This window comes from Tachypleus tridentatus, chromosome 6 (genome assembly GCF_004210375.1).
Source record: "Tachypleus tridentatus isolate NWPU-2018 chromosome 6, ASM421037v1, whole genome shotgun sequence".
Lineage (NCBI taxonomy): Eukaryota > Metazoa > Arthropoda > Merostomata > Xiphosura > Limulidae > Tachypleus > Tachypleus tridentatus.
In genome coordinates, this window is record NC_134830.1 from 162,220,247 (window position 1) to 162,239,677 (window position 19,431).

General features: G+C 37.4%; 1 protein-coding gene across 1 annotated transcript in view; it reads left to right on the forward strand.

The window, feature by feature from the left end:
• Positions 1-6,086: 6,086 nt before the first annotated feature.
• Positions 6,087-19,431, forward strand: part of LOC143254315 (metabotropic glutamate receptor 2-like) — a 61,460-nt gene continuing 48,115 nt past the window's right edge. Inside the window, exon 1 of the mRNA XM_076509293.1 lies at positions 6,087-6,804. Within this exon, the coding sequence (XP_076365408.1) occupies positions 6,162-6,804 (643 nt within the window). The 5' untranslated portion in view covers positions 6,087-6,161. The remainder of the gene's footprint in view (positions 6,805-19,431) is intronic.

The following is a 19,431-nucleotide window of genomic DNA, read 5'->3' on the forward strand; positions in this document are numbered from 1 at the left end:
CGAGCTACTTGAGGGTACATATGTTGCAAAAATAAAAAACAAAACAAGAAAGAATCCTCAATACCCTCGGGACTTGGAATTCTTTTAGGCAGAATTGGATTAAATTAATCTAATAAAAACACTTTTAAGTGTGAAAATGTGTAACCCCTAAAAAAAAGATTCAGTGAGCGGAATGAAATCAAAATTAGCGGCCAAACGCTAATAACATGAAGTTGATAACAAATATTAATTCATTAGTTAGCAAGACTGCATTTTTTGTTCAACTTTACGCACGATGGTGAGTGAAACAACAAACGAGGCTTAGTTAACTAATTAAAAATATTCGCTGTAAAGGTCTTATCATTGCTATAAGAGTAGCTTCCAGTTTGACACAGGCTCGGCATGTCTAGGTGGTTATGGCGTGCGACTCGTAATCCGAGGATCGCGGGTTCGAATTCTTGTCACACCAAACGTAGTAGCTCTTTCAGCCGTGGAGGCTTTATAATGTGACGGTCAATCCCACTATTCGTTGGTAAAAGTGTAGCCCAACAGTTGGCGGTGGGTGGTGATGACTAGCTGCCTTCCCTCTAGTCTTACACTGTTAAATTAAGGACGGCTAGCGCAGATAGTCCTCGAGTAGCTTTGTGCAAAATTTAAAAACAAACAAACAAACTTTTAGTCGCACGCTGGATCCTTTTTTTTTTTTTTTGGCTGTACCATTTTATTACACCTAACGTGTTTTTGATAAGATATCATGAGTTTTTATCAATACATACCAACAAACCACAGCAAATTATAAAGTGACATTCCATAGTAATCAACATTAACTTTAGAAACACAACCTTATTATTCGAAACAGGCCAACTTTTACAGAACCAACCAGATTCTTTATAATATACAGAGGTAGTTTTTACTCTCTAAACAGTGATAATAGCTTTCTTTATAGTAACACTATGGAATTTAGATTTAAAGTTTCATGTCATCACCTGATGCAATCGGTACAGCCATATCAAGGGTCATTTTTAATGTTAATTGCTTAAGCTAATATCGCGTGACGCTAAACGCTCTTTACTTAGTATATTCCATATAATTTAGTAAATTTTTTGCTGAAAAGTTGGCGATGAATAATAACCTTCCATTAATTTGATTATTTTGAATACTTGAGCTAGAAACTGCTGATCTAGTTTGCTTGGTCTAACCAACAGTTTTGTATCTGCACGTGCTTTCGCCTTATAGTTTTGCTGCTCTAAATCAGCTGTCATTAATCCGAATGAGAGAAAAAATCTAAAACGGTGAAGACGTAGTTGAAATGTTAGACCGATAGTTCACGTGACTTTTTGGGTCTCTATTGGTTAACATACCGGGTTGTGAATAGAACAGTCCAAGGTTAGAAACGTAATACGTGTCGCATGCTCAGATCGAGCTGCAGTTACTTCATTAAAATGACAGTCAATCTCATTATTCCTTTTAAAGAGTGGGTGGCCCCGGTGACAGGTGGTCCTCTGGTCCTTAGTTCAAAATTAGGAGCAGATACAGCTGAATCCTAGGGTTTCTGGTTTGGACCACGTGCACTGCATAAGACGTAGTTTCGGTTGTAATTTCCAATTCTTTAAAATAAATTATTTACCTTTAACGCAAACACAATACTTAACATCACAAACTAACTGAATTCAATAATCTTTAAGAACGCAATTAATACGTAAGATTACAAGATCATTCCAGTACTGCAGTGAGAACGTTTATTTTTGTTTGGAAATACATAAACTTATACAATGCCGTAGCAGGTTCGATGAACAGTTTAATATACAATTTATATAGACAACTGTGTGTTCGATCAGGCTTTTGAAGCTATCCGCATACGTCAAAAGACAGGTGCAGTTGTAGCAGTGTCTTTAGGTACAAAAACAACAACAATGAATCACATTGGCTTAACACAAGAGAATACACGACCTATCCACTCAGCACTTAGGTCCACCTAGTCAGAATCTACTCGCATTCTAATACTTCATATGTATCGCTTTTCATTCCACCCAGCTTGTCTCCAAGGGTTTATACACTCCTTGCCTATCGGTCATAATTCAAGAGCCATCGTAAATATTGCACCTGGCTACGGCACTGGACCTAAGCCTCCTCAATTGCACAATTAAAATCAAAATGGCCTTAAATCAAATTAAACACACGTCTCCTAATTAGATTTCCCTATAGCCCCAAACAAGCTCGCCCTTTCAGCAGTTGGGGATTTATAACGTTACGGTAAATCCCACTATTCGTTGATAAAAAGAGCAGCCGAAGAGTTGGCGGTAGGTGGTAATGACTAGCTGCCTTACCTATCGTTTAACACTATTCAATCAGGGACTGCTAATGCATACAGCCCTCGTGTAGCTATGCGCGAAATTCAAAAACAAATAAACAAACTTATTTAGATTTATGAACGTTATATGTTTGTAATATTACTGACGAGGTTAGATTGACACATGAACGTTGGCACAAGAAAGGGGAATTTCTTTTAATGTTAAGCCTATCCTTGAATAGGGCAACAAAACAAACTCGATATGAAGACACTTGTGCAAAGAAAACTATTGATCAAGTGTCAAAATAAAAGGGCTTTCTTTATTTCACTAGTGCGATCTCTTTCAGGAGCACTTCTGCTCAGCCAAGTAGTTGTATTATTAGCCATATTTTGCGGATAACAACCAGAAGAATAAGACACTTTATGTTAAAGGAAGCACTTAGTTCAGTCTGAGGTCTTTATTTCTTGAGAAAGTGTTCAAAGTCACTTTTTTTTTTCGAGTTTCTCGTTTCGTCATACATTACTTAGCTTATCCGCTGTTCAACAGACTGATAAAAATAGCTTTAAAACTAGGTCCAAGTCAGTAAATACATCTGTAAAGTTTGTTTTTATTATAGCAATGCCACATCGGACTATCTGCTAAGTCCATAGAGGGGAATCGAACCCCTGATTTTAGCGTTGTAAATCCGTAGACTTACTGCTGTACTAGTGGGGGGGGGCACATCTGTAAGGCAAAATGAAGAAAAAAAACTATTACAAACTGAACTGAAAGACAGGATAATTAGAACTTGAAGAATTGGTTGTTGTTTTGAATTAAGCACAAAGCTACACAATGGGCTATCTGTGCTCTGCCCACCACGGGTATCGAAACCCGGATTTTAGCGTTGTAAGTCTGCAGACATACCGCTGAGCCACTGGGGGGGGGCGACTTGAAGGAAGTGCTAACATTTTTCTTTATACGAGCTAGTTAGTCAGTTCAAATCACGGATATATATAAAACCCTGACCAAATACTGGAACAGTACGTCGTAAGATACCCCCCAGTGGCTCAGCGGTATGTCTGCGAACTTACAATGCTAAAAATCTGGTTTCGATACCCGTGGTGGGCAGAACACAGATAGCCCATTGTGTAGCTTTGTGCTTAATTCAAAACAACAACAACGTCGTAAGATAACGTCTTTTCTTTACTGCTACCAACACAACTGAAACATCTTTTCACTTCATATCTCTTCAGGGCCCGACATGGACAAGCGTGTTAAGGCGTGCGACTCGTAGTATGAGGGTCGCATCCCCGTCGGGCCAAACATGCTCGCCCTTTCAGCCGTGGTGGAATTATAATGTGACGGTCAATCCCACTATTCGTAGATAAAAGAGTAGCCCAAGAGTTGGTGGTGGGTGGTGATGACTTACTTGTCTTACACTACTAAATTAGGGACGGCTAGCACAGATAGCCCTCGAGTAGCTTTGTGCTAAATTTAAAAAAACATTTCTCTCCAGAACAGCTTTTTGTTTATCTATTTTACACGAATTAACCTATTTCCTATTCGAGATTTTTTCCTTCATAAAATCTCACTCAGTGTTTTTCGAGTTTTTTTACTACTTTTTTAAGCCCGTTCCATCACGTGGTTCAAGTAAAAAATTTTTGCGTTAATTAAAATAAATTTATTGGTTTGCAAATCTGTTTCATATTTTGTTTTGCATGGATACGGAGGTATATGACCCATAATCTGGAGCTATATGACCGATAATCTTATAGCGCATCTACCAAATCAAATGCCCCCAGCTAGTACAGCGGGAAGTCTACAGATTTACAAGGATAAAATCGGGGTTTGATTCCACCTTGGTGGTCTCAGCAGACCGCCCGATGTGGTTTTGCTGTAAGAAAACACACACACACACAGAAACTCATAAAGAGGATCGAGTGTTTTAAAGCAATAGGCCACGAACCATGAATCTTTGGATTAACATTCCGAGTATGATAACCAATGATAAGTCAAGCCCGGTCCATTTTATTGGCAAATCTCTCATGAGATATCATTGATCGAGGAGCTAACACACATTTTAGGTCACTTATACGAACTTAAGACCTTCTAATGGACTTTTCTAACAGCCAAGCTGTTATTTCAGTAATTTCCGTCCTCCATATGATTACCTGGCATGTTACAAAAGAAAGCAGAAGACAAACTTGTTAACTTTAGTTTGCACTCGTTCGCCTTATTATAGTTTGTTTACAGAGAAGCAACACAATGTGCAGTCTCTTTTGTGCAACCACACGTTTAAAACCACCTTTTTAGAACTAAAAGACCGTATGGATTTTGCTGAGTCACTGTGGGTCAGTTATTATTACAGTAAAACAGCAAAAGTATTATATATTGCAATAAATATTTAACCGAAATAATAAAGTGTAGAAATACAATGGACGTTTAATCTGCTATAAATTGTCATATGTTTTATACAATTGATTGGAGTGTAGAAATTCTAATTTTTTCTGTCCGTTGCCACGAGTGTGTGTATGTGTTTTTTGTTATAGCAAAGCCACATCGGGCTGAGTCCACCAAAGGGAATCGAACCCCTGATTTTAGCGTTGCAAGTCCATAAACATACAGCTGAACCACTGGGGGCTAATATTCTTTGATATCGCTGTCTAAAAATAGTTTTACTCACTAAAATTGAATGTTCAGCACCTTTAACTTTATAAGTAGATAGAATATCAGAAGTATTGTTTGAAGATGGTTTACTTGCTTTCTGTATAGAACCTGCTTTAATTATATTAAGAAATGTTTTAATATATACATATATATATATATATTGCCCTCCCTCTAAAACATTAAGATATTTTTCTCACTTATATCATGGACCAGTGAATGTAAACTCGTTTAACTGTACACTAATGAATCTTCCATTTGCTTTCTTGAATACTTTTCAAAATGACTACTTCAAGCTTCTTTGGATGCTGTTATCAGTACAATATTATTTTAAGAGTACACATATGTATATGTAAGTACGGCGATATATTTATCTATATTGTAAGCCCGGCATAGCCACGTGGTTACACCACTCCTAATCTGAGGGTCGCGGGTTAGAATCCCCGTTAAACCAAACATGCTCGCCCTTTCAGCCCTGTGGACATTATAATGGTACCTTCAATCCCACTATTTGTTGATAAAAGATTAGCCCAAGAGTCGGCGATGGGTGGTGATGACTAGCTGCCTTCCTTCTAGTTTTTCACTGCTAAATTAGGGACGGATAGCGCAGATAGCTCTCGTATAGCTTTGAGCGAATTCAAAACAAACAAACAAACTATATTGTAAGGGTTTCTTTACGAGCTTCATCTGAAATATACATTGTTATTGATTTTTCGAAGTACTTGCTTGAACTTCTAGTTTTTTCATTAAAACTATCTCAGGCTTATTAAGAATGTTACTAGGTGACTGAAAATAAATCATTATGACTGCAAATGTTTTTAAACATTCTCCAAGATTATTATTTATACTATCTGAATAAAATGCTTTAACAATCAAATAGTCTTCTAACTTAGTTTGAATCTAAAACAGCGCTAAGGTAAACACATTCTAACTGAAAAAAAACAACATTTTTTTCATTTACAATCTTTATACCTTACTCAAATTCTACTGGCAGCTCAGATTAAATATTATTATGCTAAGCTTCTGTTTCACATCACTAGAGGGCGGGTCATGATGCTATCGTCATTAGCAGAAAGACACAAGACTTACTGAACAGTTGCGTTCGTCAGTTGGTAGCAAAACTTTTCAGTTACCGGAATAGAAAGTTCCGGCACGAACTTTACACCAGTTGATCTTGTACATCGCCCTAAACGTGTGATTAAAACATATTAACTTTCCGTTGTCCTCTTTGGAGATTTACTTTTACTGATGTTAATACTAAAGTTTAGTCCTAAGCCAAGGAACATGGCGCGGATTACAGAAACATTTCTTTCACCAACACTTTGTAGATTTTCCACACTTCAAGTTTCAAACCTTTCAACAATATCATTGGCCTTCTTTGTGAGTCATTTGTTGTCGATGTCGCTATATCAATATTCAGATGCCTCTTACCGCCAGCGTATAAATATCCGACATTTACCCAAAATTAGCGAACTCGCCTATTTACTCTCGCAAAATTTTAGTGACGCCGAAGCTATTTTTCAACATTTGAACTCAGAAAATGGCGATTCTTGGAGAGCAAGGAGTTTATACTCTCGATCGGTGTTGGGCTGGACGTGGAACAAAAGAAACACTAGTCTAAACTATACGTGGCCAGTGAAACGGGTGGCCGAAATAGAAGGGGACATTATTCTCGGTGGGCTCATGATGGTGCACGAGCGCGAAGACACCCAGATCTGTGGACCAATAATGCCTCAAGGTGGGATTCAGGCCTTGGAATGTATGTTATATACCATCGACTGGGTGAATAGCCAGGAAAACTTTCTACCAGGTATCACACTCGGTGCTTACATCCTGGATGACTGTGATAAAGACACTTACGGGCTTGAACAGGCTGTGGATTTTATTAAAGGTAAGCTAGTCATGTGATTAGTCTTTACGTAAAACTTGGATTTAGAACACAACCTGATTTTTTTTTTAACATTCACGTGACTTGTAAGCAAAGACTATTTGTACAGTGAACTCGTTTGAATAAGTATCAACTATGATTAATAATTAAAATGTGGTTAAGTAATTCATAAGAACAGCGTACAAGTATCTTTGCTTGCAAATAATGACTTTTGTAATCAAATACTAGTTGTATTGAAATTGGATCGTTTTGCTTCTTTACACAGAGCAAAGATAAAAACAAGAAAGGGTCACTGGCTCCTCAGAGCAGTGAACTTGTTTATGTAGAAATACTGTTTGTTTAATAATCAAAATGCATTTAAGCAGTTCACAAAATTAGAGTGAAGTTAGCTTCGTGTGCAATTAATAATATTTGCAGGTTTTAAAATACAAGCTGTTCACACTTAGGTTTTGTTTCAGTATCTTAGGTTTTGTTTGTTTCGAATTTCGCGCAAAGTTACACGAGAGCTATCTACGCTAACCGTTCCTAATTTAGTAGTGTAAGACTAGAGAGAGGGCAGCTAGTCATCACCACCCACCGCCAACTCTTGGGCTACTCTTTTGCCAACGAATAGTGGGATTGAGTGTAACGTTATAACGCCTCCACGGCTGAAAGGGCGAGCATGCTTGGTGCGACCGGGATTCGAACCCGCGACCCTCGGATTACGAGTCGAACGCCTTAACACGCTTGGCCATGCCGGGCCAGGAATGTTTGTAATATTGCATGTCTTGCACAACTACAATATTATGACTATTTGAAATAAAAGTAAAGTGTTAGGCTTAAAGAACAGTTTAAACACATTTAAATGTTTAAGTTAACAAAATATTCTTTAGTTAAAATTAAAATGAATATTTAAATATTATTATTTTCCATTTTCAACAGACGTTTACTTATTTTAATCTTACCTTTATCTCAATTCAGGCCAGGTATGGTACTCGTCTCGTAATCTGAGGGTCGCGGGTTCGAATCCCCGTCACACCAAACATGATTGCCCTTCCAGCCGTGGGGGCGCTATAATGTTACGGTCAGTCCCACTATTCGTTGGTAAAAGAATAACCAAAGAGTTAGCGGTGGGTGGTGATGACTAGCTGCCTTACCTCTCGTCTTATACTGATAAATTAGGGACGGCTATCGTATATAGCCCTCGTGTAGCTTTGCGTGAAATTCAAAAAACACACAAACAAATAATTCAAAGTCATTTTATACATGTATTGAAGCCATTATAACTCAATAGTACATTAACTCTATCTTATACCTTGAATTACTGACCCACTTCTATACCGTTTAGTACAAGTCATAGTTTAGTACATATTACATAGTGTTAAGTAACTTTTATGTTTTTCTCTTTTACCTTTAATAAAGAACTAATCAGAACAAAAATTGTAGAAATAAAACATATTATGTGCAAAATATTGAGTAAATCAATTTGGACTTAAAGAGACTAAATGGAACATTTATATCTTTTAATGTTTCTGCACAACACACGTGGCTTAAGGCGTTCGAGTCGTAATCCCAGAGTCGCAGGTTCGAATCCCCGTAGCACCAAACATGTTCGCCCTTTCAGCCGTGGAGGCGTTATTATGTGGCGGTCAATCCCACTATTCGTTGGTAAAAGAGTAGCACAAGAATTGGCGGTGGGTGGTGATGACTAGCTGCCTTCCCTCTACTCTTACCCTGCTAAATTAGGGACGGCTAGTGGAGATAGTCCTCGTGTAGCTTTGCGCGAAATTCAAAAACAAACAACCCACGTGGGACTCTCTAAACCAGAGCCTCTCAGGTTTTTTTCAGTTCGCTGTACACTTTTACAAGCAAATAATAAGTTGAAATTTTAAATGTTAGAAACGTATTAAATTGATAATAACTTTACACTAGTAAATAAAAATAATTTAATAATTGCAAAAGTTCTGTGACATATCTGAAAACCCTCTGCGGCGCTCACCTTCATTTATGGATTCTAAAACACTTTGGTACATAAATAGTTGAGAAAAAAATATTTAAAAAAAACCGATAAGGTCTGTACGAAGATTCATTGGTAATTACAGTGTTCACGTGACTTAGTTTTGGTTTTTATTTTTTGTTAGTATGACTTCAAAATGACTTGTCTTGAAATACAAAACCACAAAGTGAAAAAGTGTGTTTTCTTATAGCAAAGCCACATCGGGTTATCTGCTGAACCTACCAAGGGGACTCAAACCGCTGATTTTAGCGTTGTAAATCCGGAGACACACCGCTGTACTAGCGGGGGACCGAAAGAAAAAATACGCTAATTATTCTAATAGTAAACAATTATATAATGATTTGAGTATGATTATAGGTTAGGGTTTCTTTGATCTCAAAATATTAGTTTTGCTTTTGTGCAAGCATTCAGAAAGGTCTATGTGGGGTAGGTGCATTATAGTCCTCAAGACTACACTCAGATATTAAGATGTTGCTACATATAAACAGATGATGTAATTTTTTATTTGTATGAAACGATTGATTGTTATAAAAGAGTTGTTATTGACTGTGGTAAAATTTGGTTAGGCTTAGGTACACTCTTGAAAAAAATATATATATCCATCACTTCTTAGACTTTTCTCAATTTAATATCATGCAACACTTATTAAAAAGCACCGCAGGTGGCTCAGCGGTATGTCTGAGAGATAAAAATTGGGTTTCGATACCCAAATTGTACAGAGTACAGATAGTAGTTTTTTTGTGTAGTTTTGCGTTTGACAACAATAAAGTTCGATATCGCGCCACCTAAAGACGGAAATGCGTACTTCTAAATTCAGTATCTCGCCACCTTAAGGCAAGAATGCATACTCCTAATATAGGTATCAAGCCGTATTATATACAATAATGTTATTAAATTAATTAACTTCATATTAAGAACGGTTAATGACGGTTTAATTCACCTAAACAATCAGCGAGACTGAACTGGTAAGCCTTTATAAAACTACATACTAGATAAAGACGCTAAACATGCAAAACTCAATATAAAAACTGTTTGATTACTAGGTTAATATCATAAGAGTAGAACGAGTAAGCCTAGTGTGGGTTTATTATATTTGTAATATGTGTAACGACGTCCTGTTATTGGTTGATTCTGGTTTATTATATTTGTAATATGTGTAACGACGTCCTGTTATTGGTTGATTCTGGTTTACTGTATTTGTAATTTATGTAACGACGTCCTGTTATTGGTTGATTCTGGTTTACTGTATTTGTAATTTATGTAACGACGTCCTGTTATTGGTTGATTCTGGTTTACTGTATTTGTAATTTGTGTAACGACGTCCTGTTATTGGTTGATTCTGGTTTACTGTATTTGTAATTTGTGTAACGACGTCCTGTTATTGGTTGATTCTGGTTTACTATATTTGTAATTTGTGTAACGACGTCCTGTTATTGGTTGATTCTGGTTTACTATATTTGTAATTTGTGTAACGACGTCCTGTTATTGGCTGATTCTGGTTTACTATATTTGTAATTTGTGTAACGACGTCCTGTTATTGGTTGATTCTGGTTTACTATATTTGTAATTTGTGTAACGACGTCCTGTTATTGGTTGATCCTGGTTTATAGAGGCAAAAAAAACAACACAAATCATTATTGTTCTTCCTAGTCTCAAACTTCACTTGGATCAACTGTGTCCAAGGAGATGATCACGTGCACAATCAACAACATTAACAAAACATAAATCATTTATCGATATTTTTAAACTAACCTCACTTATTCTCATAATGGGTTTTATCATCTTTAATAATACGAAAGTAAATGCAGTAAATATCGCCATATTTCTGTGTAAAATTTCTTCAAAAGACGAGGTCACAGACCGAAAGGAAACGAGGTAAAATAAATATTTAGATGAAGCCTAGTTTGTATTAATAGCAAACTTTAAACAGTAAACGATATATATGTGTGTGTGTGTAACGAAAAACCCACATTCATTCTCCAATCCTACTGTTATTACAGTTTAGACCTCACTTCGACTTTAACCTAGCTTTACATTTTAGATCTTTGTAGAACTTGGTGTGGCCTGGAGTTTAGGACACTCAACGGACAATCTGTGGGTCGCAGGTTCGAATCTCACCACCGAAGTTCCTCGATCCTTTAACTGTGGAGGTGCTATTATTTGATGGTTAATTCCTCTATCTATTAGTACAAAGCGTAGTCCAATGGTTGATAGTGGGTGATGTTTGACTGGTTGATTTCATGTTATCAATTTAAAACCCGGGATGACTAGCACAGGAAGCCCTCTAGTAGCTTCGTACGAAATTAAACAGGTTAAAAAATAAATCTGTGTACTTGATAAAACTGTGTGCGTGTTTGTGTTTTTTTTTATAGCAAAGCTACATCAGGCTATTTACTGAGCTCACCGATGGAAATCGAATCCCTGATTTTAGTGTTGTGAATCCGTAGACTTACCCCTGTTTTAGCGGGGGGGCTAATAAAACTAAAATAGAAACCCTTATAACCCGAGCGCTTTCAAAAGGTGGACCTTCCTTCTTCAAGACTTTTTACAGTGGAAGAATAGAAGGAATGCAGATAGTCATCACCACCCACTGCCAAATCTTGGGCTACTCTTTTACCAACGAATAGTGGGATTGATCGTACATTTGGCCTTTGCTGTACTACTTGTGTTTTTCATTACACATCTATGACCATTATTTAGGTTGTATTTTATTCCGTTCTGTCCTGGTAAGCGCGAGGGAGTGGAACTTATCTGCGACTCCTGTTACAATTGAACGAAAATGGAAACTTTCTTTATGAACGGATTGTCAACCCATTGCAGATTAACACCAAAACAGCAGCTGGTAACCAAGTGTAGAACTATCTTCGAACCAGCAATCTTTCGATTAAGAATATAAAACGCTAACCACTAGGCCACACCGCTCCGACCCCGACCATTAGACCACACTGCCCCTGAAACTCTCTTTAACCTGATAAATTATTTCAACAGCCAAGTGTACGACCTACTTGGAAGAGTTTATTGATTTTATTGACCGCCGCTTAAGGCATTACTGACCTACACCAGAATTAAAATATTGCAGTTCACCAACTTCACCAAAGATCTGCCTTCAAAAACACTAATGACATCTTGGACACTAATGCCTTATTTCTTGAGACTAATATCTACGCATCGGGAGATTTGCACTACAAAAACAGTGACAGCCATGCTTATACTTAGAATACCAGTCACTCTACTCCTCGCGGGTTCGAATTCTCGTCGCACCAAACATGCTCGCCCTTTCAGCCGTGGGGGCGTCATAATGTGACGGTCAATCCCACTATTCGTTGGTAAAAGAGTATTTCAAGAGTAGGTGGTGATGACTAGCTGCCTTCCCTCTAGGCTTTCACTGCTAAATTAGGGACGGCTAGCAAAGATAGCCCTCGAGTAGCTTTGCGCGAAATTAAAACAAACAAACAAACTTTCTTCTCCCATAAAACAAAGTAAACCTTCTTAAAAACAGTTCAAAAGATAATTACGCTTATGCTCCAAAGAGTAAGATTTTGACTGCGTGGTTATCGAGATGATTGGATCGTTAACACCTCCTCTGGATGACATCAAGATATGCAAAATAGCAGTGTCAAGCATTGACTCTATCCAATCAAAGCGATAGAATCCTCTTGATATAACATACCATACCCTCAACGAAATATCAGCAGATCTTATGTCATCTTTAATATTTACCGAAGACGTATTCTCTACGTCTTATATTGATGTAACCAAAAACTTTCAGCTCTTCTATAGTATTGTTATCTACAACAAGACAATGGTGGGAGGAGGGTTCTCTACTAACGTTACTCACTGATCTAATATAAATACGTGTCCGTACACTAGGAACCATACTGTTATTAGTTCCGTACTCTTAAAATAGGGGACATCAAAGTTATAAGTCGGAATACGTCATTCATTGCATCCAGTGAAACAGACGTAATAAACTACATATGTGGAAGAAACAGCCAGATACGAACGGTAATCTATTTCGTGAACACCTTAATGATCATTTGTAAATGTTCCACCCCATCACTTTTATAGGCAGTTCAATTTTTTTACTATAATAGATCTCCGTACAAGAAACACGAGCTGTTCCACCTTCTAACCCTTTAAAATCAAGACTATCTCTCAGAATGCATGAAAACTGTTGCTGCTGAATTATTGTTTGTCAAACAGCTGTTTTTCAGACAGAGCTAATTAACAGTAATCTAAGATCAAATTTTCTTTTAATTATCTCTCGGTATAAAACTTCTTTTCGAGGAAACACATCAGAGATATATATCTCAGAACGGCTGGTATGGGTATTAACTCTTTTTACTAACATAGCAGAGAACAACGTTTCGACCTGCCAGCTATTCTGAGATACACTTTTACTTCAAGTAGGTTTCCTGTCATCAAGAACATCACACATAATTTATCTTCGTTACTGTTATGCAGTTCCACGTTGAATTATATATATTTATTTGTACATAATTTTCTTTAAAGTTGTGTGTGTTTTTTTTTATAGCAAAGCTACATCGGGCTATCTGCTGAGCCCACAGAGGAGAATCGAACCCCTGATTTTAGCGTTGTAAATCCGGATACTTACCGCTGTACTAGCGAGGGGCAGTGTTTAAAGTGAAGCATAGAGTTACACAATGACCCATCTGTGCACCAACCACTGCGGGTATCGAAACCCAGTTTCTAGCGTAATCATTACTCATACAATCAAGTTTTTCTAGTTTCAATAATCATTTAATCGACGTTAACTACTTTCAAAAATATGTGTTACGTTTTCTCGCTAATTTGATATTTTTACTAAGAGCATTAAGTGTTTATTTACAATAATATTTCTGAATATGTGTCCAACGCATCTCGTCTCTAGTTATGACCTCCACATGTTCTAACCTTCAACAACTCTTTCCTGACCTAACTTCCACAGTACATGCTTCACTCTCAAGTTTTCATTCAGATGTGTGTGTTACGTTATTTATGTTAATTCTGTGGCTCGGCATGGCCAAGTGGGTTAAGGCGTTCGACTCGTAATATGAGGGTCGCGGGTTCGAATTTCCGTCGCACCAAACATGCACGCCCTTTCAGCCGTGGAGACGTTATAATGTGACGGTTAATCCCACTATTCGTTGGTTTTTACCCAAAGAGTAGCCCAAGAGTTGACGGTGGGTGGTGATGACTAGCTGCCTTCTCTCTAGTCTTACAATGTTAAATGAGGGTCAGCTAGCGCAGATCGCCCTCGTGTAGCTTTGCCCGAAATTCAAAACAAACCAAAACTGCACTATTATAGTTTTATTTTACATAACTCTAAACTGTACTAGAGGTGTTCTGTTTCACATGTTCAGTTGGGAAGATAGGAGGTTATTTTCACATACATATACTCCAAGACCAACAATGGACCTGAGGTTATTTTCACGTACATATATTCCAAGACCAACAATGAACCTGAGGTTATTTTCACATACATATACTCTAAGATCAACAATGGACCTGCGGTTATTTTCGCATACATATACTCCAAGACCAACAATGGGCCTGAGGTTATTTTCACGTACATATATTCCAAGACCAACAATGAACCTGAGGTTATATTCACATACATATACTCTAAGATCAACAATGGACCTGAGGTTATTTTCGCATACATATACTCCAAGACCAACAATGAACCTGAGGTTATTTTCACATACATATACTCCAATATCAGCAATGAACCTGAGGTTATTTTCGCATACATATTCTCCAAGACCAACAATAGACCTGAGGTTATTTTCACATACATATACTCCAAGACCAACAATGGACCTGAGGTTATTTTTACATACATATACTCCAAGACCAATAATGGACCTGAGGTTATTTTCACATACATATACTCCAAGACCAACAATGGACCTGAGGTTATTTTTACATACATATTCTCCAAGACCAATAATGGACCTGATAAACTATACACTCTATCCACTCAACTAACTTTAAAATAAAAATTAAACATCCAAAGCCAGTCCATATTATTCTAATATTTATTAAGCCTTCATTTAAATTTCTCTACATCAACTACATCCGCCATGTCTGAAGGTAACCACCCTGACAGAAAAATAAAGTTCTCCTACGTGAAGACGACTCCTATTTTGACAAATTTGTATTTGTGTCCCTTGTCTTGAAATTCTCGCCATTAAAGGGAAAACTCCTTTACATATCTTAAACGCCTCAATAAGATCCTCCTAATTAATCTTTGTTCAAGAAAAAAACAATTTCACAAATCTAAGTCTGCTGTCGTATGACAACCTTTTCATCGTCGGTGTTACATCAAATAACTCTTTTTATCAACTCTTAACAGGAGTTCGATGTCTTTCCTAAAGTAAGTCATTCGTAAATGAACACAGTACTCCAAATGTGGCCTTTACCAATCACCTGAACAATGAAATTATAACCTCTTCATACGTGTATTATTCAATATTTCTGTAGATACAACATGAAATCTTATTTAACACGCCGCTTGTAACAGCAAACTGTTTGGATGGCTTAAAAATACTAATGGACTATTAGTCCAATACCTTTATTTGTCTTTCATAGTACTGTTAGGGTTAGCCCCTCCAAAATAGAACTATTAATTGATATAATCATATCTCTCATGCCTTTTATTGCCTCTAAAATAACTCTCAGTTCTTCCCTTATATTTTGTTTGATGAACGAAATTTCAGAAACATTGTGATATAATTGTAAAATCAAAGTATGTTTCACTATATGCACATATATATATATATCTTAATAGTTAAGCGACCTAACCCTACATTTCTTGCAATCCACAATTTGAGAACCAATGTTTTGACCTACACTCTACTATCAATAAGAAATAATGTTATGTTGATGATACGGTCACTAAGCAAAGTAATATAGTGCGTTTTCATTGTTGTGTTTACTGCTTCAAGAACACGTGTTCTTGAAGCAAGGTTTTCGATTACATTTTATAAGTAGTTCATTCATTTTCATTAGCATTTTGTAATGCTCCCGGGTTCTTCTCCAAGAACTTCAATGCATTTCAGAGCTTAGCAGTTAAAGTTTCCATGGAAACAGTTATCTATGCCGCAAACACAGTAAAAAAAAAAAAAAAGATCCAAAGAGAATCTTTCGCCGACGAAAGAGAAAACATGTGGGAGACAAAGATAAGTCAGGTTCGTGTTTACTGGCTTTTTATTTTTGCAATTTACAGGCAGACAAAGCTTTGCTTATCTGTTGCGATTCCGTTGCACTTCTTGAGTCAATTTTAGATCAGTCATCGCAGGAAACGGAGAGTTTTGGATGGGAGAGATCAAATGGTAATAAAGAATGCCCCAGCCTCACTTTTGCATACTGAGGAAACGCAACCTTGACATGTTTATGTCGTGGTTATTTTAATCAAAACTTAGAAACTTTTCTTTGCCAGAAAGCTCGATTTTCAACCAAACAGAAACTCCCAGATATCAGTTACATGAGATAATGTTTGGTTTGTTTTGAATTTTACGCAAAGCTACACGAGGGCTACCTGCACTAGCCGTTCCGAATTTAGCAGTGTAAGACTAGAGAGAAGGCAGCTAGTCACCACCACACACCGCCAACTCTTGGGCTACTCTTTTACCAACGAATAGTAGGAATGACCGTGACATTATAACGCCTCCAAGGCTGAAAGGGCGAGCATGTTTGGTGTGACGGTGATTCGAACCTACGACCCTCAGATTACGAGTAGAGTGTCTTAATCACCTGGCCATGCCGGGTCAAAGGGTAATGTTCTTAAGCAACTGGTTTCAAAGTAGTGAAGCTTTTGGTTTTACTATTCTATTTTTAAAAAAAAATGTAACTTAATTTCCAAATCTGGACACTATTCATATACCAACCATAGGATTATAGTCGAGATATTACACCTTACACACCTAACCCTAATTCTGCATGCGGGGGTGACGAGAAACGAATGTTTCTGAGTGATCCTGGTTGACTCGCAAGCCCCTTCGCGGCTTGGGAGATGTAAAACCACTACCAAGTTAGTTAGTAGTGGCACTATACAATATCTAAAGTTTTTGTCTTATAAATTTTGTCCAATGAAAACCTGGAATCTCGAAGTGGAAATTTCGTTATTGGGTTTTGGTCCAAATGCAGGATTTGCTTGGCTGATGTGAAGCTCAAAGCTGCCCAATGGGCTATCTGAGCTGTGCCAACCACAAATACCGAAACCCGGTTTATGGCCGTTGGAGCCCTCAGACATACCGATATAACACTGGAAAGCCCATTGAAAAAATTCCTCTGCTCGAGAATGACCACTGACGTCCCGCTAGTTTCCTACACACAAATATAGAGGGAGATATTGCTCCTTGTAAATGTTTGCACTAATCCAAAGAAAAGCTTATTTTCAAGTTCGACAACATGTCTTATTTTATTTGCATTGTACAATTAAGCGCTAAAACACGCAAGTTTGCGAATATATATCGATATTTATTTTCAAGCATCAGAGCAGACGATATTGTTACTGCATAGTACATTTTTTTAACGACACAAACAAAAGAAAATCACATGGAAGATAAGACACAAATTTCAGTGAAGTGTAAATATTGACCAATTAATGGAACTGTATTTTAATAATAATTAAATGTATAAAGTAAGCTGCTGTTCCTAAATGTTAAACTTGTGTCTATAGTCCACTGTACTTATGCTTGTTTGTTTGTTTTGAATTTTGCGCAAAACTATACGAGGGCTATCTCTAGCCGTCTCTAATTTTGCAGTGTAAAACTAGAGGGAAGGCAGCTAGTCATCACCATCCACTGCCAACTCTTGGGCTACTGTTTTATCAACGAATAGTGGGATTGACCGTCACATTATTACGTCCCCACTGCTGAAAGGGCGAGAATGTTTAGTGTAACGGGGATTATAACCCGCGACCCTCAGATTACGAGTTGAACGTCTTAACCACCTGGCCATGCCGGGGCCAATTATGCTTGTAAGTCTTCTATTGCCAACAGTTTATTTTTCAATATATTTATCGCACTGTTGAAAAATAAAACTTGTATAATTTTAGGAGAACATTACAATAGTATTATATCATCAGAAATATATATATATATCATTTATATCATTAGTGGCTACAGTAAACAAGTAAAAGGTGGACCGCTCTAGCATTACAAAATTATGACCTTCGTTATTATTTTGTAGTGGACATTAACACCACACAGGAACTAAACTGAGTATTCTTGATGACGAGAAACCCACTTGAAATAAAAATGTATCTCAGAACGGCAGGTATGGGTATTAACACTTTTACTGACAAGAAGAGAACAACGTTTCCACCTTCCTAGGTCATCGTGTCAACCTGAAGATGACCTACGAAGACCTAAACGTTGTTCCTTGCTTATCAATAAAAGTGTTAATACCCATACCACTTGTGTATTATTGGCTTAAATATCAAGAAAAATCAGAATGACGTAGCATGTTTCAAAAATATTTATGTAATCTGCTGGTGTAACCGAATTACATGTGGGCTGTACAAATAATAAATTACCAAATTAACAACATCCGAACTTGAACGTAGCCAGCATTTTAGTTAGCTGGTTTATGGAGTAGAAGCAATCAAAAGGCAAATCGAGCTGGTATTTGTTCCATCGGTTACGATGGTACACTACAGCTGTCTGGTTCCAGCTTATGTCTGGTACACCACAGCTGTCTGGTTCCAGCTTATGTCTGGTACACCACAGCTGTCTGGTTTTAGCTTATGTCTGGTACACCACAGATGTCTGGTTCCAGCTTATGTCTGGAACACCACAGATGTCTGGTTCCAGCTTATGTCTGATACACCACAGATGTCTGGTTCCAGCTTATGTCTGGTACACCAGAGATGTCTGGTTCCAGCTTATGTCTGGTACACCACAGATGTCTGGTTCCAGCTTACGTCTGATACACCAGAGATGTCTGGTTCCAGCTTATGTCTGGTACACCACAGATGTCTGGTTCCAGCTTATGTCTGGTACACCACAGATGTCTGGTTCCAGCTTATGTCTTTGAACGACTGAAGACAATACTTGTTGATCACATATACTTCGCTCCTGGAAAATTAAAAAAAATGTATCTAAGAAACGCCTCATTGTTTCATAATAGTGAAATTTAACGACTGTTGTTTACGAGTTTTATATGCAAAAACGGCTCGTTTGGGTTGAGAAAATATTTTACATAGAAGAGCGAACAACGTTTCGACCTTCTTCGGTCGGTCATCATGACCGAAGAAGGTCGAAACGTTGTTCGCTCTTCTATGTAAAATATTTTCTCAACCCAAACGAGCCGTTTTTCCATATAAATTTCTCAACGAGTAGGTTTCTCGACATCACTGATTGTTGTTTACGATGTCGAGTTACAATTGTTCCCTATAGGTGTCATCGCAGTAATGTTTTGAATAACGTCATTGTTAGTCAATTCACAGTGCTTCTAAAACGCAAGAGAAGCACTGGTATTATTGACATAGAAATTCGAAAAAGAATACAGGCTGTACAAGCGAGTCAGTGTCAAAAGGGGAGTTAACGGTGTGGGATTATCTTCGTGGATCAATAAAGCTTCAGTGAAACTTGAGAATAAGTTAATCAAAATTCAAGACGACCAGT